At 44.5% G+C, this 24805-nt stretch overlaps 1 protein-coding gene across 8 annotated transcripts in view; it reads right to left on the reverse strand.

The window, feature by feature from the left end:
- Window positions 1-586: 586 nt before the first annotated feature.
- Window positions 587-24805, reverse strand: part of GRHL1 (grainyhead like transcription factor 1) — a 46533-nt gene continuing 22314 nt past the window's right edge. For all 8 annotated transcript variants that reach the window (XM_064411964.1, XM_064411966.1, XM_064411960.1 and 5 more), the window contains 8 exons: window positions 17200-17358; window positions 11657-11744; window positions 9319-9458; window positions 8412-8449; window positions 8224-8312; window positions 6392-6477; window positions 4766-4830; window positions 587-3634 (listed from right to left, as the gene is read on the reverse strand). In XM_064411964.1, the coding sequence (XP_064268034.1) occupies window positions 3520-3634; window positions 4766-4830; window positions 6392-6477; window positions 8224-8312; window positions 8412-8449; window positions 9319-9458; window positions 11657-11744; window positions 17200-17358 (780 nt within the window). In that variant the 3' untranslated portion in view covers window positions 587-3519. The remainder of the gene's footprint in view (window positions 3635-4765; window positions 4831-6391; window positions 6478-8223; window positions 8313-8411; window positions 8450-9318; window positions 9459-11656; window positions 11745-17199; window positions 17359-24805) is intronic.

Consider the following 24805-nt stretch of genomic DNA (forward strand, 5'->3'; position numbering starts at 1 on the left):
TTCCTAGCCCAGAAACCTTCTGCCACCCACGCTGCTCCCCACCCAGCCCCAGCATGTAGACACAAGCCTGGTGATTGGGAAGATGCTGGCACAGGAGCTGCTCCAGGACAGCAACTGCTGCAGGGGCTGGGAGCCAGCTACAGCAAAAGCTTGTTGAGACATTTTCTGACAGAGCAAAAGAGGAGGTGAACACCACTCCAGATACCATGGCTCTAGGATTATCCTGGAGATGTTGGTGTGAATTTTGTTTTCAGCTTGGGCAAGGCAATGCCCGCAGCTTCACTAGTGGTCCCCCTACACACCTGATCTTACCCATGGATGTTCTGCTCTCCTGCCAAAGGAAAAGGTCCTATGGAAGCAAATGCTGCAGCTTCCCCACTGAACTGAACGAGGTTAGCTGGAATAAAGCAGGGAATGAAAATGGAGCTGCCATTTCTTATGTGGGAATAACAACAGCAAGGCTGGGGCTGGGATTTTCTTTTGCAAGAAGAAACTAGGAAACAATCACCAGGGGTTTATAGATTCCATGTCAGAGGAAAATTGAAGGGATAAGAGCAGATGCATTTGTTATATAGAAGACTCATCATTAGAAATGAACATATAAAATTTAATAGCTTGGTTTAAAATACATTTTCAATTAAAAAACAGCAGGCAAAACAAAAAAAAAATCAGTTTCATAAAACATACATGACATTGCTGCTACTGTTATAAGACCCGTGTCCCAGAATATCTTATAGTGGAAAACAATAGTCAGATTTAGTTCACATACTTCATTAAGCAGTAAAAAGAAATAACATTCATGTCAATCTTACCTCTATGGAGACTCTAAATCTACTTCCCTGACCCTAGACCAAGTTTCCGTAATAAAACTTCCACTTTCAATAAAAATGTGTAAATATATATACGTATTCTATAGATCAGTTTTTTAAAAAATTCCCTTGCCACAGTAGAACGGTTCCCGTGCCGGCCGAAGGGGAGCCAGGCAGGAGGCTGCTGCTGGCTGGGGACGAGCTGCTCTGCTGGGTGCACTCCTGCACAGGGGCAGGGGCTGGCCAAGCCTCCTCTGCACCGTGCTGCACATCAGCCTCTCCCCTTGGGCCTCGAGCCCTCGTGTCCTGGCCACATGCCCACAGCCACAGATGTGCACATGTGTGAGTCTGCTCGAGGGGAGGGAGCATGCAGTGCCCCGAGCAGCACCAACCCTCTGCTGGGGCCCACCAACAAAAGAGGAGAAGGAAGGAAGGGGGAATAGAATGAACCAGCTCAGGACTGATCGAAATACAAATTCCAAAATACTGTATTTTATATAAATCATCACAAAAGAATGTGGGGAGGGACTTCAAGTGGTCAGCTGGACTCACCACCAAGGGAGAATCAATTACACCAGTGACAGTCCAAGCCTGGCTCTGAAGACCTTTGATGCCTCTATGGGCAACCTGCTCTTCTGATTAGAGAAAACTGCCTCAACACCCAGCCTGAAATTCTGTGATTTACACCCACTACTCCCTGTGCTTGCCGTGGATAGGGAGGACATGACCATGGGTTAGGAGGCTGCTCCCATCAGTCACCCACCTGACGTGACCCCTCACCAGCCAGACCATGCAGGCCTTCCTCCTCAGAAGCCAGGAGCTTTGCCTGAAGGACCACGGGGTCCGTGCTCCAGTGGAGGCCTCGGCAGTGCCAAGCAGAGCCAAAGGGGGGAGGTCTCCTATTTCTTGCAGGTCATTCTGTTGATCAACTCAATGTGGCATTTGCCTTCCTCTTCCAAACAGCACCATGACAGAGCTAAACAATTAGTAGGTTGCAATTTGTTAACCATTAAGTAGAATCATTAATTATTAATTAAAATCATATGCTACTTTTCCAGACTATTTCTCCAGTCTTTCCAGGTTGACCTTCATGTCCTAGGTGAGGTATATGCAGCTTTGCACTGTCTGAAAATGTTACAAACCTCTTTCAATACCCAGATCCTTAACTAAAGCTCTGACACCAGACCTGGCACTCACGTTCATCTGCTCACTGTGTAACCAAGGTTTTTCCCTTAGTGCTGCCCTTTAAGTGCTCCTCTTTCACTTGCTATTAACCAAAGAGTGCCTTTCCTTCATAAGCACATGCACACGATGAGTAAATAGCACAGGGCAGTACTCTTTGGAGTGTCTGGCACTCCCAGCTGGGGCTCAGGATGCCTGCTGTGTCCATGGGGTCTCTCCAGCTCAGCAGCAGGTCCCCACAGTATGTACAGACACCAAGAATGCATAACCTACTTCAAGTCCCTACTCCCTGCTAACACTTGGCCTGCTGAACCATTTTGGCACCTCCTCTCTCCAAAGCCTTGCCTGTGCATTTCCAGTTGTTGGCATCCTAGGCCTTGCAAGCTGGCTCCTCTAGCCTGAGCTGCTGGTGTGGGCAGCATCCACCTGAGCCTTAAGTACACTGCTACAGAAAAAAATCCACCCTCAAGGAGACCTTCTTCCTGACCCCCAAACAGGAGACTTCAAGAGAACTGCATCTGTCCAGCTCCTCCTGTGAACCAGCCCTCAGACTTGGCCCAAATCACCTCCCAGGACAGCAGTACCCAGCTGTTCAGGACTTAGTGGCAGTTCATGAGAGAAACCAGGACTTCCATTGCCTGCCTGTGCATGAGGATTTAGGAAAGAGCTGGTAACTTTTCCCTTCTACATAGGAAGATCCATGTTTAACAAGCAGGTCTCTTGTGCCTTCTATGAACGTACAAACGTGTGCTCACCTTTGGTGCATGATAAGGGTTTGTCCATTTTTAAATATCTATGTTAAATATGTTTTTTCTGTATATGGCATCCTTTTAGATGGGCTTCATTGCATATATTCACGGTATATACAGAACACCATATTTTATATATATTATATATTGCTTATATGTACACATTTACAAACCTTCAAAAATATATTGCACTTATATACAATATAGCTTCATCTGATGAGAGTTCACACAGTTACTAAGGCGAGTTCTTCATAAGCAAGGCAGTTTTACATTCCCCCCAAATGACACAAGTGATTTCAACAGTCTGCCCTGGTCACACGTAAACATTATAGACTTTTCTCCAACCTGCATGCAACTCCTACTAATATCAATTAGTAGTTTTGCAGCTCTCCCTAGCAGAAAACAGTCCAGTAAAATGGTATTAGCTGATAACAGGCTCAAACATGGTTACTAAATAGATAAATAAGACATCACCAGTCTAAAAGGCCACCTTACAGGAGATTTCCCCTCCCATACCTACTAGTGGTTTATACACTAGTAAAAATATATACATGCTCTCCACTTGATTGCCAATCTTTGCTTGCCCATTTCAAGTGCAAATAAGATCATGAGCAAGAACACAAACACAAATGTATTAAGCAAAACCACTGCTCTGCTCCCCAGAACAAGTCAAACATCTGGCTTTCTTCTGGAGGTGATTAGTGTTTTGCCCAACATACTGAATTATGGGAAAATGTTCACTTGAGACCTTTGTTTAAAATCCACAGTGATCTGTGATCTTAGATCTCAGTCAAAGTCAGCTTGTAAGATCCTCCAACCTCTTCAATCTGCAGCTGGAAGGTATCTTCATTAGAATAGTGTTTCACAATGTTATCATCCATGTTGACCAGAATTCTGGAAAAACAAAATAGAACAGGTATTTTACAGTTCTAAATGCCAAAGGTGCACTCAAACCTAAAAAGGCCTGGACTATCCCAGGGTAACAGAAGATCCTGCTCATCCCTCTCTGACTCATTGCTTCCCACAGCAGATCTGGCTGTTCTGACCCAACCCTGCCATCAAGGCTGGCAGCCACACTTCTCAGGGTCTGAATGGAAGGATTAAATCTGGCTTCTGGACCAGGGAGGGAGAGAGATCTTGGAACCAGCAGAATCCTTCTGAAGCTGCAAGCACCTGGGGCTCTGAATGGGTTTGCTAGTCAGTTATGAACTAGCAGCACAAAACCCTACAGAGCTTGAGGGAAGAAACCACCCATGCTTGGCCACTTCTTTCACTTGCCAGAAAGGTCAGTGCCTGTGTGTTTGGGTGCACACACGCACACAAAGCTGTGCTTAGCAGTGGTTTAGGTATCACAGATTTTAAGCTTTTTGCAGCTGTTCTGGTGGTAATTCTGCCATGAAAGTACAACCCTGGAAGGGTGTAATTTTCTGGCTAGAAAGAGAAGGGGCTGAGACACCAAACTAACAACCACTTATAGACAACAAGAAAATTACTGAGAAATTAGAAGATGAAACAAAAGCAGACAATGTTCAGAAACTTAATTACTTATGCTACAAAATAAAAAGATTAAGTATGGCCTCTGGGAGAAACAGAGACTTCACAACTAAGTTCTCTTCAATTTAGCCCACAGTAATTTTAGCCAAATGCAGATATAGTAAGCCCAGTCACCACTGGAACAATTTAACATGGGTTGGGAGGAGATTCTTCATCACTGGGAGTCTTTTAACAAACTGAACTCTTTTTCCTCTGACACAATCAACTCTGGTTCAAATAACAATTAGCTCAGAGAGGTTCAGTGACTTGTATTTACCCAGGAAGCCAGACTACATATTTCTACAGGGCCCTTCCTATAGTCTTCAGCTCTGTGGATGACGTTGAGATGTGTGTACTTGTGTGCACACACACATAAGAGCAGATGGCATTCACATATCTGCAGTGCATGGAGGAATTACACAGCAGATCTGCCTACAGGTTTGAAAAAGGTGTTCATATTCTCAGGCAGTTACTGCACAGGTAGATACTCACCCTTTTTTACATTTTTTGAAGATTTTTCCTATTTTATCAAAAGGAACATCATACTTGTCAGATATCTAGAACAAAACAAAGCAATGATTGGTGAAGCAAGGAGACTGCTGTCATTGTCTTTTGTTTCCTATTTTACAGGAAGGAACAACCACAACAAAAAGCCTGCAAATGAGGACAACTCTGTCCTACAAAGTCAACACTAAATCCCAAACTATTGTGTAAATCTACAGATCAGAACCCCTTCTCTGCATTTAGCTAACCTCTGTGCAAAAAATTTAATCATGTTTGAATCTGGATACTCACTTCTCGTACAGCAACCTCCCAAAACCTCTACTCTCAAAGCCCACCCTGACTCTCATCCTCTCTTGGCTCTCTGTTCTCTTAGCATACTGAAAACCATTTTTAAATTTAGTGTCAGAGAGATCAAGTGAAAACTAGTCACGACAGTGGCTGAAAGAAGAAAACAGCAACAGAGAGAGGACCTGTGCTGCTAAGGGCATGAGGTGATCAGAAACATTCTCCTTCCCCAGCAGGGTGACATCAGCGTGGAGCCACAGCCACTGACCATGGCACTTCACTGCACAACCTCCAGAAAGTCGTGATGTCAGCAACCTAAGCCTGGTTTACTCTGGCAAACTGCTCTATCCCACCAGTAAATACCGCCAGTAAATACCGAACCAATACACTGCTTTGACATGCAAATGTACAGGGAGTTTCCCTCAAGCTACAGCTGTGAGCACTTGGCTCCTTGTTTTAAGAAATCCGAGTGAAACAACAGAGGTGCAGCTTCACTTCAGGGATAAGGGAGGATTTCACAGCTTTCAATCCCTCTCCATTAGCCCCCACCCTCCAGCTGGCAAAGCCTCACAGCCAGGGAGAGATAAAGAGTCTGGTTACACAACTATCTCTACCACCTAAAGTTAATGGCCAGACCTGTCTGCACATCCCCAAAGCCCCTGTTCCCTGAGCAGAGGCATTAGTCACATAAAGAGACAGACAAATGTCAATTCTGAGCTCATGCCAAATATTACACCATTCCTTGGACTTAAGCTCAGTACTTCCCTTGCTCTGAAGCAGCAGGGATAGTGGAAGGCTATTTTGGAAGTCAAGCAGCAGAGAGCAATTTCACACATGTGTGCACAGATAGGTAAAAGTGTTCAGCAACACGCAGAAGCTGGGACTTGCAGCTCTGCATTTCCAGCTTGTTAAAGGGCAGTGGAGGGCCCCAAACATGATTTTGAAAGGCTGAAACAAACCCAAGCCAACGGACACATTCTGAAAATCCATGTCCTATCAAAGTACCCTCTCAGGCAAGAGGAACATCCAATCATCAAGTCTGACAGACCTGGATCTTCAGGAAGGCTTCTTACACCCAGACCCCACAGATGTGGAGTAAGGCACTTGAAAGACAAGCTTCCCGAATTCCCTTAACAATAAATTAAAGCATTATTTGCATTCATTTCCATGTTATTGAAAGGAAGCCTTCCTTATTCTTCTTATCCAGAAGAGCAGAAATGTGTGAGCACAAGCTGTGACTGCAAGTCTGACTCCTGTGACTGGCCATTGTGTAGGGGCTGGGTAGCCAGGGCTGCTTCTCAAGGACTACAAACCAACCTCGTCACTTACCGCTTCCATCAGGCCTTTCAGAGATGGTGTCTTCAACATTAGTGCATCAAAGACTTCCTCTGACTCTTTTCGGACATACAGCAACACTGGAAAGCAATTTGGAGAGGAATTAACAATTGCTCCTCAGGAAAAATCTGTGTCCCACAGTGGCTAAGCACATGGGGACATCCACTGAGGACCTCATGAAGAAACAGATACATACATTCAATATACATTTAAGATTGTAACACAAACTGCTAGGTTAGCTCAAAACTTACTTCTTGCACATAAAGCCACTGTATGCTCGAGCATCTTTATTGTCAAAATACCTCTGTATTTTCTTTATTTTCTCTATTATTAGACAAAAAGGTCATATTTGAAACAAATAAAGGAGGAACACAAAACACAAATCTTTGAGACTCTTGGGTTCCTCCATATCTTAGTCATTTGCCATAAGAATTTCCACAATCAAATGATTTGACAGATGCTATCACAGCAGGAGAAGCCATCCTGGCCACCTCCGAATTTTTAAATAATTTATTTGTACAGTTCTGTGCTCTTCCTGTGCTGTCTCATCTTTCTTCCTGCCCCTTGCTGTGTTTCAGCTCTTACCCCAGAGCTGACATACAGTGCAGGCTTGGTCTCCTCTAGGAGGGGAATGAAAGAACAAGAACCCCAATTAGATGAGCATCCCTAGCGTTCTCAAGCTAGCACAGACTCATTGCATGTAACATCAGCATCATTAAAAACTGCATTAAGGCTGAGGAATTAGCCAGGAGAGCAAGAAAGCTTGACTTTAACAGCTTTGCTGTCTTTAATCCATCTTCTAATGACAAGGTATTGCAGCCTGGATTGTTTGCAAGGGTTCATCAGCCACAGCTCTGACACACCTGCAACATGCAACAATTACTGGCATTTCTAATGGAACAAGGTGAACTCAGGACAGCACAGCACCTTGATGCATTTCCCAATTTGCCTGTTAAAGGCAGTTTTAAAAAAGGGAGGACTGTAGATTTGAAAAAGGAAGAAAGGAAGACAGGACACATACTCTCAGTTACAGCACAGATCAGATGAGAGCCAGCCAAAGGAGAGAGAATCTCATGGGGCTTGTTTTATGGCAATATGAAAAAAAAAAAAAGGTCTGATTTCCTTCTATAAGATTCATCCTTCCTTACTACTTTATCCAGACTGCAGAAGTGCAGCCCCATTATGGTCAGACTTGCAAGACTTAGCATTTGCTTCTTCATAGGTTTAATACTTCGAGCTTTGTTGTGGTCCTGCCAAACACAACCATCATCAATCAGGTACACCACCTCCAACACTCCAAAGGGATCTCTCACCTCCTTCCACAACACCACAGCAACATGAAATTGTAGAGACTGAAACTCAGTTAAAAATCAGCTGAATATTCTCTTAGCTTGGCTTTCAGAGGTGAGCATCCCATTTCCTGGCACCATGAAAGATGCAACAATTTTATACCCAGAACCAGTTCTTGGTGTTCATTGCTTCAAGTCCTGGAGGAGATTTCCTGAGTATTTTGTAGCAGATTACATGATGAATTCTCTGCCCCAGTCCATTAAGGATACTGGTAAGCTGCTCACCTCATCTTGACTCTTTCCTTATAGGTTCAGAGCCCATTACTGTCTGAATGGGCAGAAACCCCCAGAAATTCTCACAATATAAAATAGTTGCACAACTGAACCATATCTTGAGACATGAACTGTCACTACTCAAAGCCAGAAAAATCAGTCTGAAGTATACATCAATATGAATTAAAAAATTCTTTAACCTCAGATGCATCTCTCTATCGTGATAAACACTTCAAAAATTCAGTCTCTGAAAGAAGAAAATACCTCTTTTTGGCTCTTCTATTCTGGCCATCTTATTTGGAGTAGCAATGAAGTCCTCTTCACCAATATAAGCTCCTCTCTTCAGGTTGGAGCTGTCATTGACAGGACAAAAAGTTAGCAGTGGTAGAATTACAGGGACTTATCCCTCTGTCTAAGGGCAAGGTGTCAGGAGGTTGAAGAGCAGCTCTTACCTTTCACCCTCTAGTTCTTCTGAAGCAACAGGAAGGACCTTTAAAAACAAAAGGGAGATTTTGTGAATATTTAATCCAAAACCAGAAATAATTTTTTCTTATAATCTTTCAATGCTATATCAAATGACACTTTGGCTCCAAAAGCCAGTAAACATCTTCTTTACCTTTTTTTTTTATAAAATGTAATAAAGGATCTCAAATGAGAGACAGGAACAAAAAGAAGCTAACCAACATTCTTCCTGGACTGGTGTAGAATATTCTGACAAAACTAGCACTAGGGCCTTTGCAGAAAAACATGCAGGAATGTCAGCCTTATGGATACAAGTTTATTCTTCATCTTTTGCTAGGAGTTCAGGCACTGCTCTTAAAAAGTAAGGTTTAGATTGTGTTAGAGCATGGCAGAACTCCCGGCACAGCAAAGTTCAAGATTTTGAAACCTGGCTGCATGCTAATTTTTTCCCTTCCTGTTTCTTGTAAGCTGGAACTTTCCAGGAACACTGAGGCAGGGTGCTCTGGCAGTGGATCACAGAGCTGACACACTTGCCAGTTCCACAGGGTGGATTTTCACCCTGCAGCAGGCATCTGGAGGAGTCTGTGCTGTACAACAGCACACCAGGATCCCCAGGGATGCTACAGGAAAAAACCACCCTGCAGTTCATGCAATGGAAAAATCCTTTCAGGTTCACAGAAACCTGAAATTTGAGAGGAAAATAATTGGATGGTGAAACACTCCCAGTTAACTTCAGCCAATGCATCTTGGAAGAACATTTCTTGCCCACATGAGACTCAGTCTGTATTTGATTACAGCACTGATGCAGCCTGACATTTCATATGTACATACACATCCCAGGCCTTTTGCAAAAACATCTCAGAGCCTCTTCATCCCACACCCATGAGCTTTACTCACGTGAGCCCCACGCTGCAGGTTGGCAAAGTGAACATCAGGGATGAAGAGGACAGGCTGAGTGTCCAGGTCCATGAAGGGCTTGAAGATGGTGATGTCAGTACGTTTGTGTGAGGGAAGCATGGGCACTTTGACATCAGAAACTGCGGAGACAAAGATCAGGATAGAGGATACTGAAGGTCCTGATGGGCCCCTACATCATGTAAAAGGTACATACACTGCTAACAAGGGTATTCTGCAGTCAGGGTCAAAGCAAAAAGCCCCTGTGGTAAAGGAGCTTGAACTTTGTTGTGTCCCTCTCAGCTGAGGGCCTGGGCCCTGAGGGATTGTTTCACAGAGTAGTCAAAGCTTTCTCCACCTCCCCAGCTGAGCAACTCCACTTTGTTCAGATATTAATTAGGATGGACAATGATGTGGCACTCAGCCCAAGAGAGGAACTGAGGTCTCCCACGTACCAAGTCAGCCATCCAAACAGAGGACAAAAATCAATCAGTCCCTGCCCCACCCTCTCCCTCTCCATTCCCTCAAAAGCTTGCTGGTGTTCCTATGCCAGGAGGATACAAAGAAGACAAAGGGACAACTTGAGTATTCTCAATTGGGAGCATCTTAAAGAGACAGCACCACAGCAGCACTATACTACAGAGGTAGCACAAATGCTGCTTTGTCAATTTGTTATATTTAAAGCTACATTTTAATTCCATACTTCCAAGTTTTACATCCTAGTTCCTCCTATTGTTGTTCATCCCGGTCACCTCAGGGTGCCAGCCCCTAGTCCATTCCCCCAGCATCACCAGGATCCATTTCCCACAGAAGCCTCTGGCTCTCACAATGTACCAGCTGATGTGACACAACCCACCAAGAGGACAAACTTAATCCACAAAGACTCTCTGAGGAGGAAGTGAGGCAGAAGGTGCCTTAAACCACATTTCAGACACATTCATGTCAAAATATCACAGCCGAAGACTTTATTTTACCGAGTGGAAACATATCCATCTGAGGTCAAACCAACTGCAAACAAAATAAATGTTTTTCAAACAAAACCATTTCTCATGTCCTCAGAAGAAAATACACTATTTTCTCCTTGCAAAACTGATTGTTTTAAAGATTGCTCAATTTCTGTAAAAATATCTTTGCCCAAAAGCCACCAATTGTTTCTGCTGTTGAAGAGTTCATGTACACATGGCATTTGTGATCCTGGAAGTGAGTATAACAGCTCATGGCTTCGAGGAATCAAAAACTTCCCACATAAGAACTTGAAAGGCAAAGATCGTACTTTCCAGGAAAATAAGGATCACACCAGGCTAAAACCAAGCCTGGAAAATTAACATTGGAAAGCAGCTTTTGTCAAATAAGATCCTGGGAAATGTGTAGTGACCCTGCCTTCCCTTTCCAGCCAGGATGCAAAGGTTGCACGCAGTAACTTCTGGGAGCTGCTGGTTTGTGAAACGCCAACAGTGCACTGAACCCGCCTCTTGTGACGTCCTTTGAGAGAAACCAAAAACCCAGCCCTTTCCACAACTTCCCTTGAGCAAAATGGGTTCCATCAGCACTATCTTCTGAAGCTGCTCCAGCAGCCTGTACCTGCTGCGTCAGGAAAATCCTGCCTGGCGAGCTGAGGTGCGTGCTGGCTGAAGCAGCGGGGCTGTTACCAGCCGAGCAAGCGAGAGCACGCGCCTGCCCCGTGCCCACGAGGAGCAGGGAGACAGATCCTCCTCTAGGCAGCTCTGCTGCTGAATAACCAGTCATCCAAACACAGCATCTGTCATCTGCAGCAGCTAGAGGAAGATGCTCAGCAGGAAGAAACTCCTCATCCTTTATGTACTACAGTGCTGAGGTCTCCACATACTTACACAGGCAGAAACTTTGAAATTACTTTGTAAGGATCACTTTGCTCTTGAAGAGTGAGCATAGGGCTGAGAGGCTGGAGGCTCAGCCTCAAGGCTGCCACAGCCTTGCTGACAAGTTGCAAACACGTTTTTAATGTAAGTTAAAAGTTTAGTATCAAGCTGAAAATATTTGCAACTGATCATTCTCACTACCACCTGGATTGGGAGGGTCTCTAGCCCAAAAATCCCACCCTCACCTCACCACTTCAACTGCTACAACCCATCCTGACTGAATACACAGCAGAACCCTGTCTTGGACAGAAAGAACTATACAGAATTAAGCCCTAAATGATCCAGTGTGTTGCAAAACACAATGACTGTTCCATAAGGAACTGCTTAAAACAAGCACTACTCCATAGAGGATAAAAATTAACTTGAGAATTCTACTGCACAAGCTATTTATAGCCAAAATAAAATCCAATATTTAAAATACTGATGGAATAAGTTCTACTTACAGGCATTCAACTGAGAGCTGGGATCAGTGCACTTGCCTTTTCTTTTGCTTTGCTTTCGCTCTTCATCCCTGATCTTCCTCTCTGCTCCCTGTCAGACAAGAGATTAAGGGAAAACAATAAGGGAGTGAAGAAGAAGGTGGGGGGGAGGGAGAGAGAGGTATTTTTAATTTTTTAGGTTTTTTTCAGTTGCAGAGGCAGGAACAGCAATTCTTCCAGAGCTATGTTTGTGGAGGTCAGTTCCACAGTACCCGAGCTGCAGGTTTACCAGAGTGTCAACTTTGAGATCTGCTTACTTTTGAGTCCTATCATCTAATGAAATCCAACTACCATATCCAAGATGCAAACATTTGCTTTTCTTTCAAGTCAGATGGAGATATGGTGACAAAAGATACCCATGTCTATAATGATAGTATAAAGCATTAGATCAAAGCATAGTTGAAGTGTTTAAAACAATAAAGAATTGCAGGTTCTCCCAGTTTAGGAGATACTTGATTGTCATTAAAGTCACACCACAGAAGTCACACCACACTTGGATCACCAAGTGCAAGATACCTCCTGCACATTTCACACAGAGCCTGCAGCAGCTGCACCAGCCTTCAGTGAGCTCAAGCTGCAGACATGCACTGCTTTAAAGCAGGGATTATTTCTTCTCTTTTGATCAGGGCCAGGCCATGGTGGAATCCACAGACTCCCTAACTGGGTTCATGCCTGCACTGTTCCTGGCCTTCCAAACCAAGCAGCAGAGGGGACAGTGCCATATTGACATTTTTTCTGCAAGGTGCAGACAGCTAGGATGGAGAAAGAAAAGGAAGAAAGAAGCTTTGGAATAGTGTTCATTCCTCCAGCTCTGCCCAGGCCTCACCCGTGACTGTGGGTTAAGTCAGGGATGTCACATTGCCAGCTGCATGAAGTGATGAGCCCAGAGGAGATCCCCAACACTCAGTCCTGGTGCTACCACCAGGTCACCAAAACTGATATACACAAGTTCTACCTGCCTCCCAGTGCCCTTCTGCAAAGCAGGGCAAAAGGTCACAGTTACCTGGCCACACCAAGCCATGATTTCTCATTGCCTCTCCTTCAAAGCTGCCAAAACACACCCACATCCTTGCATGGTACTGGAGGAAGACTTGATTAGCTACAGCAAATGAGGTGTCAAAACTCCTGTGGCCATGGGGTGGGACTCAGTGCCTAATGGTGCATGGCAGAAGGGGAACAGCCCTCCTCACTTTAATCAATGCTCTATAGATGCCAGGCCGCCTATGCCTGCTGGTAGCACTGGGCTTATCTACACCAGCAACAAAAACAAAAATTAGCTAAGATATTTGATACACATTAACATGTATCATCATTTCTTCCACCCAATGAGCGGGGGAAAAAAGCAGCTTCAGGCAGCTGCAGTGAAAAAGAGAAAAAATTACACATGAAGACACAGGCATTGCCAGCTCTGCTTGACCCAGTAAAGCTGATATAGCCCACTACAGTGAAGACATCCCACCTAAACCTCAGCACAGCTGGACCTGAGCCCCTCTGTGCCCAGTGCAGTCACAACATCTCAGCTTGACAGCAGGAAGATTAGATTAGGTTCCACATCTGATTTTTACCTTTCATGTGGAAATAATCAAGTTGCGCTGCTCAAACACTGCCACAGAGCAGCCATCTGCTTCCTTGTGGAGAACGTGGTGATTCAGTAAGAGCACACATGTTGAGAAAACCTCTGCCCTCACATTCCCTGCTTGAAAGTCAACTTGATGCAGGCTACTGAGGCCCAGGTAAAAAATCTCAAAACCCACATTAAAAAAAAAAAAGTCTTGACAACAGGCTTATCTGCCCTGCCAGCAGAGCTCAGGGAACAGTGGTTTCAAACTGAATGAGGACAGTTTTATACTGGACATCTCAGGAGAAAAATTTTTTTCTGATAAGGGTGGTGAGGCACTGGAACAGGCTGGCCGGAGAAGCTGTGGATGCCCCATCCCTGGAAGTGTCCAAGGCCAGGTTGGATGGGGCTTTGAGTAAACTGGTCTAATGGAATGTATCCCTGACCATGGCAGAGATTTAGATTAAGATAACCTTTAAAGGTACTTTGCAACCCAAACCATTCTGTGATCATGCAACTGAAAGAACAGTCCATGCTGAAGCCCATTCCCATCAATGCTCCAGCAGCCTTGCACCCACTCTTTTCTTCATTTGCTCCTACCATCCCATGAAAGCCTTCCCACAGCCCTGCCCATCGCTACCAGAGGAACAGCAGATCCCAGAGGGCAACATGAGCTCTAGCCAGTGAAACCCTGTATTTAATTCTCCTCATGTGGGTGCATAGCTGAGGTACCATTCAGAATAGAGGAGGTCTCTTCCTCTGGGACAGGTCAGCCCCATCCCTGCTCTGCCCAATATTGCTGGGCCAAGCCTGAAAGAATATGACACATCCTTATGCCATAAGGATGACACCATTACACCCATACTGCTTTACTCAGGTCTTGAAACCACACAGGAGTAGATGAAAACCAAACAACCCAGGCACTGCAAGCACAGCCTTGACAAAGGAATAGAGGAGACATCTGTGTTGGTGGCCACAACATCATCATTTTCTGCTGGTTTGCAGTTTTTTTCCAGGAGACCTCCACACTACAGACTTAGTCCTCCATGAAGAAAACATGGGTAATAGAACTTCTACAGGTAAGAGTGGTGACAGGAGGACAAACACATTCAGAGCTGTAACAGGTGTGAATATTAGAGTAACAATGGTCTTAAAAACATTCAAAAGCAGCTTGTTGATTACATACAGCTCAATACAGGGCAGAAAACAGGTGCTCCTTCTGAAATGCCAATGCTCTTTCAGGAGCCTGAAGCAAGCAGCCAGCACTGGGGTCCATGAGTACATGGGGGCTGTGTATGACATGACAGCATGCAGGGGCTACAGGCATGGATTCTCTGAGGGGATGTTTATTCCAAAAAGCAGCTTCCCTCATGTCCAACAGAGCCAATGCCAGTCAGCTTAAGATGGCCAAGGCCCATCAGTAATAGTGGCAGTGCCTCTGGGCTTATGAAAGAGAAAAAGTGTTCTGCAGCAATAGCCAGGAGCAAAGTGAGAATATACAAAAGAAACAGCTCTGCAGATCCCAAGGTCAGTGCAGAAGGGGGAAGCCAGGCACTGGAGCAGAGATTCCCCTGCAGCCCCTGGTGCAGCCCATGGAGGTCCATGGGGGAGCAGAGATCCACCTGCAGCCTGTGCAGGACCCCCCACCAGAGCAGGTGGATACCCAGAGGAGTATTCTGAGTATTCTGTGGTGAAGGTGATTATGTGGGAAGTCTGTGCTGGAGCAGGGCTCTGGCAGGACCTTGGCCCCATGGAGAAAGGAGCCCATGCTGGAGCAGGTTTGCTGTCAGAACTTGTGGCCCTGTGGGGCACCAACATGGAGAAGCCTGTTCCTGAAGAACTGCACCCCACGGAAGGGACCCATGGTGAAGCTGTTTGTGAAGAACTGTAGCCTGTGGGAAGGGCTCATGTTGGAGAAGTTTGTGGAAACTGTCTCCCATGGGAGGCACCCCATGCTGAAGCCAGGGAAGAGTGTGAGGAGTCCTCCCCCTGAGGAGGAAGGAGCATCAGAGATGTGTGAAGAACTGACCACAGCCCCCATTCACCTGCACTGCTGCAGGGGACAAGGGAGAGAATGAGGGAGTGAAGTTGATTCTCAAAAGAAAGGAAAGGTGAAAGGAAGGTACTTGAAGATTCAGTTTTGTATTTTATTATCCTGTTCTGATTTTGATTTACATTTCTCCTTCCTTTCTTCCCTCCTCTTTTAATTCAGGTACAATTTGCAAAGTATCTGGAAGAATAAATCAGGAGAGTAAGTCAAAGTCCCAAAGGGAAATAAAAGATGCACTGGCATTACTGTATTACTAGATTTGCTGAAATTTCTGCCATAGCTTGAAGGAAGCCATTAGAGTCTATATGTTGGCTACACATCTGCCTTTTTATTAACCAATTTGTCTTATTAGCAGTGGCACAAGCCTGTCAGTCATTTTAGCATTGTATCAGTAATTGATTGGACAGTTTAGGAGTAAAAGATCCCCCCCTACCCTGTATCAAGCCTGTCCTCTCTGTATTGTAGAGAAAAAAGGTTGATAGCACACAGGACTCCCAGATTACTTAGGTGGAATAACATTAGATTACACAGTTGCTTCAGTCTCATCTTGAAAAACGAAAAAGAAAACAGAAAAAGAAGGAAAAATACAGGCCTGAAGAAATCTCATGAGACCCAAGCCTCTTAGGCTTACTGGCAAGTCTTTAGGATGGCTCTGGAGAGCCTTTGCTAAGTCCCTGTAAATTCTCTGCAGAAAGTATCAGGACAGGAGCAGCTACAGGCAGCTCTCCCAGCTGTGCAGGATGCAGAGGGACCCACTCAAAAGCCTAGAGATGGACAACAGAATGTGGCAGGGTGAGTTAATGGGATGCTGCAGCAGGGGCACAGTGCAGAGGCACCGTGCATTTTGGCAGGTAAGCGGAGACAGAACAATGGTGCATGAGATGAATCTTTGTGTCACTGTGCTAGGGAACACCAGGCAAGACCACAGAGTGTCTGGCAAAGCCAGCACAGGACCAGAGAGGGGGGTTACAGACCTGCCTCAGCCCTGCAGCTGCACAGAGAGGCATTGGAGCTACCACCTGAAAGAGTCTGCCTGTGAAGATGGAGTCTGGATGCAAAGAATAAGAGGCCCAAATCAAGCAGGATATCAGCAAAATAGGAAACCAACATGTTTCACAGCAATCAAAAGGACTGGGGAAGTCCAGGAAGCATTTATTATGGCCTAGAACAATCTTGGTCACTCTGGAAATAGTAACATTACACATTACTTGCCCTGGACCTTCAAAAGACTGCTCAGACAGGAACAGGTTATGAAAATTGGGAAATTGCCTTTCTTTGCAAACTCAGTTAAGCTTTTACAGCTGCTTTCAGCTCAGCTTCTGCTGTTTCTTTCACAGCTTCTGTTGAATACTGGCTTTGGGATAGGCATTAATTTTGTGTGCTAAATTCATTAGGCAGAGCAAATGACAGCACCCATCCAGCTTGTCAATGGGTTTTTTATGCTGCCATATCTCACAGTGGTACATCTTTTGTTCACAAGCTCTGCAAGCCATTGGTTTGAGGTTTTTTTGTAACAAATTCAGTATGAAAACGTGAAGAAATTTAAAAGGACCAACACAACAGAACTTGGGCAAAAAGACAAGCCTGCACTTGCTCCAGTCAATGGCAATGATTTCTCCTGCTGAAGGCTGTTCCCAGTGTCAGTATGCCACTGACTGACCTTTCTCTGAAGTTAATGCTCAGGAACACTTAGCACTCCAGCATTTGACAGCAGCAGATTTAATTGAGGTCACCATAACGTGTATGAGCCAAGTAGAAGGGGTTGAAATTTTTTAAACACAGACAGGACTTTTCAGCGAGTCAAAATAGCAAGTGACACAATTAGGAAAAAAAAAAAAAGCTGCTAAGCTGTGGAGCAGCCTTTCCAAAACAGTCACTGGCACATTGATTCAACCTTACCTTGTCACAGAAGACTTTAATTTGGCAGTAGGCTCTGTGGACAGGTTTGTTACTCCTGTTGTTGTAGCTGTAAGTGTCAATCTGAAGATTCAGGGGCAGGCCTTTAACTCCCTTCTGAGAGGAAAAATCTGTGCTGAGGCAGTTCACAGAAATGAAAACCTGCAGAAGAGGAAAGCAGCAGCTGTCAGTAGTGACACATGGACTCCTGGCTGACCACTAGGCAAGGGACACTCAGGGATTCTAAGGCCCAAATGCTGGTCCTTGCCACTACAAGCTGCACCACCTTTTTCTGAGACACCAGGTAAAATTCCCAAGAAGCAATATAACATTCTTAAGTCTTTACATAAGCCACTGGAGGGGACAAAGCCACTTTATCCAAAACAGATTTCAACACTCTCCAAACTTTAGGAAGACTCCACCCATCTTTCCACCCAAGAACTCTCCAATGTCACCATCAAACTTTTAGCAAAAGGGATGCTCCTACAATCAATCCTCACTGCTCAGTGTTTATTAGCATCTTGGTAAGAACAAAACCATGTTCCAAAAAATTCATGTTACTCTGGGTAAGTTAAATCTTTCCATGAGTTCGACATGAGCACAGCTTATGCCTGAGAATACTTGGCTGAGGTTTTTTTCTAAAGGCTATTAAAAGCTTTTAAAAAATATTAGGCAATATGTAATCTTTAAATAACACCATTATTCCAGTGAAGGTTTCCGGGCTTTCTACTAAGTTGAACACTACTTTGAATATTCCTTAGTAAGACCTTCAATACCCTGTTAACATTCAGCTGGAAAGGGTAAGAGAAACACTTCCATTATTCTTACAAAAAATTAATTACAGGGAAAATGAACTGCATGTTGGAACATATCTAATTTCATTTTCATAACTGCTTGAAAAAAACAACACAAAAACCTCTCAAAAACACAAATCACACACAACCAGAGAACAAGTCCAATGCTCCTTAAGAGAATAAAGAAATATCCTTAAGTGGATATGAGCAGATAGACCAGAGTACTTTGTATCTAGATAATGGGCTTGCAGTGTGCCAGGCTTTTCTACAGACACAATGCCTATTAGTGGCACATCTCAGGAGCTGCAAGGATTAATTACCAGGAGTTTACAGAGCCACCAAGACCTGCAATGGCTGCTCTCCTCTCTGCCTGAAGAGTAAAAGCTGGGAACTCACTACTTTCAAAAACAATCAAAGCCTTGGGAGCCAGAAGCACCTTCCCAGAGATTTTGCAGGAGCAGCATCCCAGCAGCTCACTCGGTGGTGCTTCCACCAGCAGCGCTTGAGCAGCCAGCTGGTGCCACCTCCCGGAGCTGCAGGGCTCTCCCAGGCTGTGGCTCTGCTAAGGGCTGCTCATTTACAGGCTCTGCAACATCCTTCAGCAGTTTTAACAACGATGGGAGGTGGAAATGTAAAACCCTGATCTCGTGACAGTTTATAACCATTGATTTTTCCCAGCCATGTATAATACAGCTGTATAAAAAGCTGGGGCAGGGAGTAAATAGTGCAAGTGAGGGACTTCTCTTATAATAAGCTGTCTGAATATTGGGGATTCTCATGCTGCAGCCCCTGTGCCCTGAGAGGGCAGTGCAACAAACAGCCCCCCTATTCCCTCCTGTGCACACACCATCCCAGAGATTCCAATTCCCATGTCCCCACCAAGGGTGCTGTGCCAAGGGACATGGAATGAGGGAAACACACCCAACCCAGCCAGCACAGCACATCAGCAGAGCCCCTGACCCACACTGCTGCCTCTGCAGGGACTGAAGCCAGGAACATGTGCAGGGAGCTGGTGCTCAGTGCCTGCTCACCCCTCCAGCCTGTGCCCCAGCATCCCAAACCCACGCTGTTCCAAGACAACTTTTTGTGAAAGCATTAAATACATCGCAAATCGCAGTCAGGAAAATTATTTTAAAATAAGCTCTTTGCAGTCTTCCCCAGACTAACCCAAAGGATGGCTTTGCCTGCTTTCATCCACCCCACTTCCCTTCTTGCTACCTTTGGCTTTACAAGGGCATTTTGCCCGCAGTGCTGGTACACCCCAGGGGAAAGCTTCAAGGAGTTTGAAGAGCTGCTCTCACCAGCTTGGGAGCCTGGCAATCAGATGTATGCACACCCTGAATAATTGAGTTCCCTGAGCAGGGGTTTTGTTTTTTAAAAGACCCTCAACTCTGGTGTTTGCATATTTTTACATTTTAAATTTTAATTTTAAATTTACCTATACTGAATATTCATTCAATTCATTTCTGTATGAAAAAATGACTACAATCTTTAAGAAAAACATGCCCAAGCAGCCACATCAGCAGATCCACAACTGTCTTGAAATTTCTGTAAAATCCCTCAAACGAGTTTCACACCACTGGACACTAGAAGATTCAGTGTGCAGTAGTTCTCTAGCACATGGTGTCACTTCTCTCCTGAGACTTCATGTTTTCAGCTTTTATGGCTTACCAGCCACACAGAGCCCACTGGGCTGAAGGTAGAAGAGCTGTTCTCAGCACAACAGACACATGTTAGTACAGCAGAGCTGCACAGGTATCCCATGGGAATTTAGGACTGCCTGTCAGATGTCAAAGATTATCCTCCTACTTTAGAGTCTCCTCATTTGATTAGCTTTGGCTTTAAGCAGCTGACTTCATTTTCATGCCATTTAAATCTTCAGGACTCTAGGCAGGAGATGACAACTAAAACCTAATCACATCTCTGAAGCAACAGAGAGCCAGCCTGTCTTCTCCTGTTTGTACTAAACCATTTCAGCTCAAAAGAAGCATTTATTTCTCCCTACCCACCCTGTAATTCCTATTTTTGTGCAACTTCAGGTTGCCTCAAGTTTCACAAAACAGAATTTTAGCAAACAGCTTTTCCAGTTTGGGCTAAGACAGTTTCAGCCAGGTTCTTAATGTACAGGAATATTTGACTTAACATTAGAAATGAAATGTAAGGCCAAGTGACTGCATCAGCTACATCCCCACCCCAAAATTGCCAGAAGAAAGAAAAACGTAACCGCAGAAGTTGCTCTGCGTCTTCAGCCTGCTGAGCAAGATTCCTTTTCATGTGTCCAACCTATTTTTCTAAGGGCAGTTCCGCATTCTCAGCTATATTAAGATTTGTTGTTACTTTTAAAAAAAACATTTTCATCTCACCTCCCAAGATTCAACATAAAGACAGCACTTAAAAATAGAGCACTGTCAAGCCTGGGCACTTACACACATGAGTCAAGCCCTCAAAAGTTACGCAGATTTTCTTTAAAACTGAGATTTGTAAAGGGATTAGAAACCTGTTCTCGAGTTATTTTGCTTGCTTGGCAGTTGAGCCTCTAGTCTATATTTGACTACATATATCTAGGCTATCACATAGCCAGGCTTTTCTCTCTAACCCAAAGCAGGCTTTATTCCCTTTTTTTTCCTGTTGATTTTTTTCCATACTTTTTCTAACTACTTTTTCAAAAAGCTGAGATACTCATTGAGGCAAATGGCTTCACAATGATGGAAGATCAGATAAAATCAAACAGCATGAAAACTGTGAGCTGCTACAAACTGCTCACCTCCCACACCTGGCATTCACCCCAACACTAGAGCCTCCTTTCCCCAACACCACGCTGGGTTTCCTGCAGCCTTTGGGGCAGCCCAGCTGCACACAACAAAAGACTGAAGGCAGAAGGATTAAAGCACCTCCTTTGGGATCATGCTGGAAGTTAGCGTGGGAAGAAGTCAGACCTCATGACTTCTCTGTCTGCTTTAACCATCCGACCCCTCATGCCCCTCCTCACCTAAGGTGGGAGGAACACACCGTGCCTACAGTCAAATCCACGAGAAACAATCTTCCATTTTAATAATGCAGAAAAAAATTAATCTGACAGCTCTGCCGTGTGCCCTCAAGGAAGGGCAGCAGAGACAGCCAAGTTCTTTCCACACAGCACCTTTTTTAACAAGATCTGCCTTTCAAACAAACCAGGAAAAACAGACATAATTAAAGGGCAATCAAAGTGCTGCAGGAACCTCTCTGTCAGCGAGATGAAAGATGCCTTTTTTAAATGAAGGCTTGCATACCTAGATCTCTTCTCCTCAGTTTATCTTGGACGCTGTACTCTTCTGTCACACAAAAAGCACTAGCAATTCTGATGAGTCCAAAGGCTACATATGCAGCAGCTCTAGATGAAATGTCACCTTGTGCAGGCTCAGCTGCCCAGCTGGAAAGCAGCAGTGCAGGTTCTCACCCATGGCAGCCACAGGCAATGGGGCTAGCACACCATGAACTCTGACCAGTCAGAGAAAACACAGGCATGGGTCACACTATCCTGCAAAGTCCTGTACATCCCTCTGGATAAGGACCTACACAGGCAGACCTGGGACTTTTCCAGGCTGATCACCTTGCTCACATTTATTTCGTTTCAAGACAAAGCAGGTAAATGGTATTATCTCCTCCTATTTATGATCCTTTATATTTCTGTGTCCAAAGGATTAAGACATTACTCAACAATCCAAGTCTACTGAATATTTCTTTCTCTATTGAGAATTCAGATAAAAATCTTAGCTCTTTTCTCACACTAGTACACAAAAGCCTCTCATTTTAACCACAGAACAGTTTGGGTTGGAAGGGACCTTAAAGATCATCTAGTCCAGCCCCCCATGTTATGGGCAGGGACACATTTCACCAGACCAGAAGGCTCAAAATCCCATCCAACCCGGCCTTAAACACTTCCAGGAACGAGACATCCACAGCTTCTCTGGGCAGTCTGTTACAGTGCCTTAGCACCCCTCACAGAGAAGAATTTCCTCCTGAATAATTAGAATACCTCATCTGAATCTGTCAGTTTGAAGCCATTCACCCTTGCTCTGTATCACTGTAAGCCCCTGTAAAAAGTCCCCCTCCAGCATTCTTTTAGGCCTCCTTTTGGTACTGGAAGGTGTTCTAAGGTCTCTCCAGAGCCATCTCTTCTTCAGGCTGCACAACCCCAACTCTTCAGCCTGTCTTCATAGGAGACATTCCAGGCTATGTTATAGTCAGCCTGTGTTATATTCAACTTAAAATTGTCAGGATGTTTTTGATCTTGGATGACTGTGTTTGTACAGAATACAGAGTTTGGAGCCTATAACACAACCACGAGAGACAGGTTAAACTGCAATGAGCTTCTTTCCAGGGAATGCAGCTGCTTTTCTTGGCCTTGACTTAATAGTTTCAATGTTATGCCCAAAAATACAGTAGGCAAAGTGATTCCAGTGGATCTAGAGACCATTTTCCTGACACAAAGGCAGTGCCTCCCCCTCCCATAAAGAAAAATTAACCAGAAGCTCAAAGTTTGTAATTTTAATGTTGATAGCTGAAATCATATGGTTTCTCTAAAGGCTTGGACAAATAGAAACAGCAAAGAAGAAAAAAACCCAGAGTATTTTGTAAAGATTGGTCCCTATATGTTTCCTCTATACTGGAAGCTGGTCAGATGAAAAACATCTTCTGTCCAAAAGCCTTATGAAGTACACCAGCAGAGTCCCAAGCCCTTCTGAAAGGCAGAGCTGTCAGCCTGGGCACTGCCTTGTGCCAGTGCAGCTACGTGGCTTCCAAGACTGGCTCTGGGTGAGAGCCAAGCAGCTCCGAGTGCAGGCAGGGCAAGCACAGGTCTGCCTGCACACATCCACGAAGGCATGTCCTAAGAAAGCAGCCCTGGGAAGACTCTTCTGTATTTTAAAGAAAAAAACCCCAAACCCACACTTTGGTAAGATCACCTGAGAGGTGGCTAATCTTACTGCTCCCACATTCGTTTCTTCACCTCCCACACGCACCACAGGTTTTGCATCAGCAGGAGGTGAGCCAGGAAAGAGATAAAAAAATTGGGCAATTCATGCACCTGTGGGCTCCTCCTGCCTTTGGGATCGGATGCTCCAAAAAAGGCTTGTCTGGCAGGTGGGTGATGGGGCTGCATGCGCTCCAGCCCCGCTCAGGCAGACCCAGCACCATCCTGCTTGCAGCCCAGGAGAGGGAGTTTGCATTCAAACCTACCAATCCCAATTTGGGTGACCTACACAGAGGCCATCATGGGTCCCACACCACGTCAAGGAATGACAAGAGGGAAATATGATCCACCTCCAGATAAAGAACATCCTCCTAGCAAGTTACTCCACCAACAAAACAAAGAGCAATGGTAATGAAAGGAAAATACATATTCCTGCTCACAAAGAGCAATGCTGATTGTTATTCCAACCTGTTCTGAGGCAAGGAAATATAGGAATGTCTCTGCTCACAACACCTGGGAAACCTGGGGATAATGGTTCCCAGTCCTACTGATGCTTCCTCCCACCCCAGGCTTTGATAAGATAAAGCTGCTGGGCCAGGTTTTGTTAGGTAGGTTGGAAAGAAAGTAAAAACAGCAGTTTGGCAAAAACTGTGTTGAAAAAAACCCAAACAACAAACAAACAACAAAAAAACCCACCAAAAAACCCTAATGCACCCCCCACGTCAACAACAGCAACAGAAGTCTCCAAAAACAATGACAAAAGCTGAAACACAACAACAAAACACAAAACAGAGAATTAAGGCTATAAAGACACAAAAGTGGCTGAAAAGAAAGAATTGCCATCAGACAAAAACGTAATAGAGAAAAGTGAAGAGAAAAACAAAAAGTCACCTCCTAGTTTTCTCTATAGAAAACCTAATGTCAAGAGATTTTCCTTTCAGCTTTGGGAAACCTTCTGTGATCTCCTGCTTGGAAGACAATGGCAGAGGCTTGGGACATGAAGTTCAGATAAAATACTGGGTTGAAAATTTGCTTCTAGTTGGCAATGCTTAAAATCAAGGGCAGCATACGCTTGTTTTCCAGAAAAGCCAGGACAGAGGAGGGAGAGGTCAGCGTTAAGAGGCAGGCAGGCAATACTTGCTATGACTTTCCTATGTCACTGCTCCAAAGGCTCTGTGTACCTGCCTCAAAGTATTTGTGGTCTGCAGCCTTGGCTTCACACCAATCTCTTTCCTTTAAGTATGTTTGACTCATCACATTTCATAGTTTCATTTCCAACTAGTCAAACCTGTACCTCCTCAATGCTGTTGAAGGTGGCAACACCTTTTTTAATGAGGCATATGACTGCTGCTTCATTACAATGGCATCCATATAAATGTATGCAATATTCATCAATCAAAAAAGTTTAAATTCTTCCTACAGTGAACACCAAGGGAGGATTATGCTAGAATAAGCTCTTAAAATAAATCAGTAGTGTACCACCCAGCCTCACTTCAAGCTGTAGCAAGAGATCCACCCTCTCCAAAAATTGAACTCCTCTAAACAAAGTAATCTTGCCAACACATGGGAGGATCTGCCAAGAAGACCACCCTTATTGCCTAATTTTCTATTTCAAAAGGCCATCCCAAAGTAGATGCAAATTACCATAATATTAGGACCATTCTACTCTTTTTGGACAAAAAAAGTAATAAAAAGTACTGTTTAATTGCTCTGTCATTCAGGGCATCAATTAAGAGACACTACAGCATCTTCTCTTTGGTGAAAAGGCAGCAAAAAGCTCTGTCATGATATTCTTGAGCTCAAAATGCCTGTTACACTCTCTCCATGTATTCCCTTTTAGTAGAAAGGGTCTTTTCAACAAAGC

This window comes from Passer domesticus, chromosome 3 (assembly GCF_036417665.1).
Source record: "Passer domesticus isolate bPasDom1 chromosome 3, bPasDom1.hap1, whole genome shotgun sequence".
Taxonomy (NCBI): Eukaryota; Metazoa; Chordata; class Aves; order Passeriformes; family Passeridae; genus Passer; species Passer domesticus.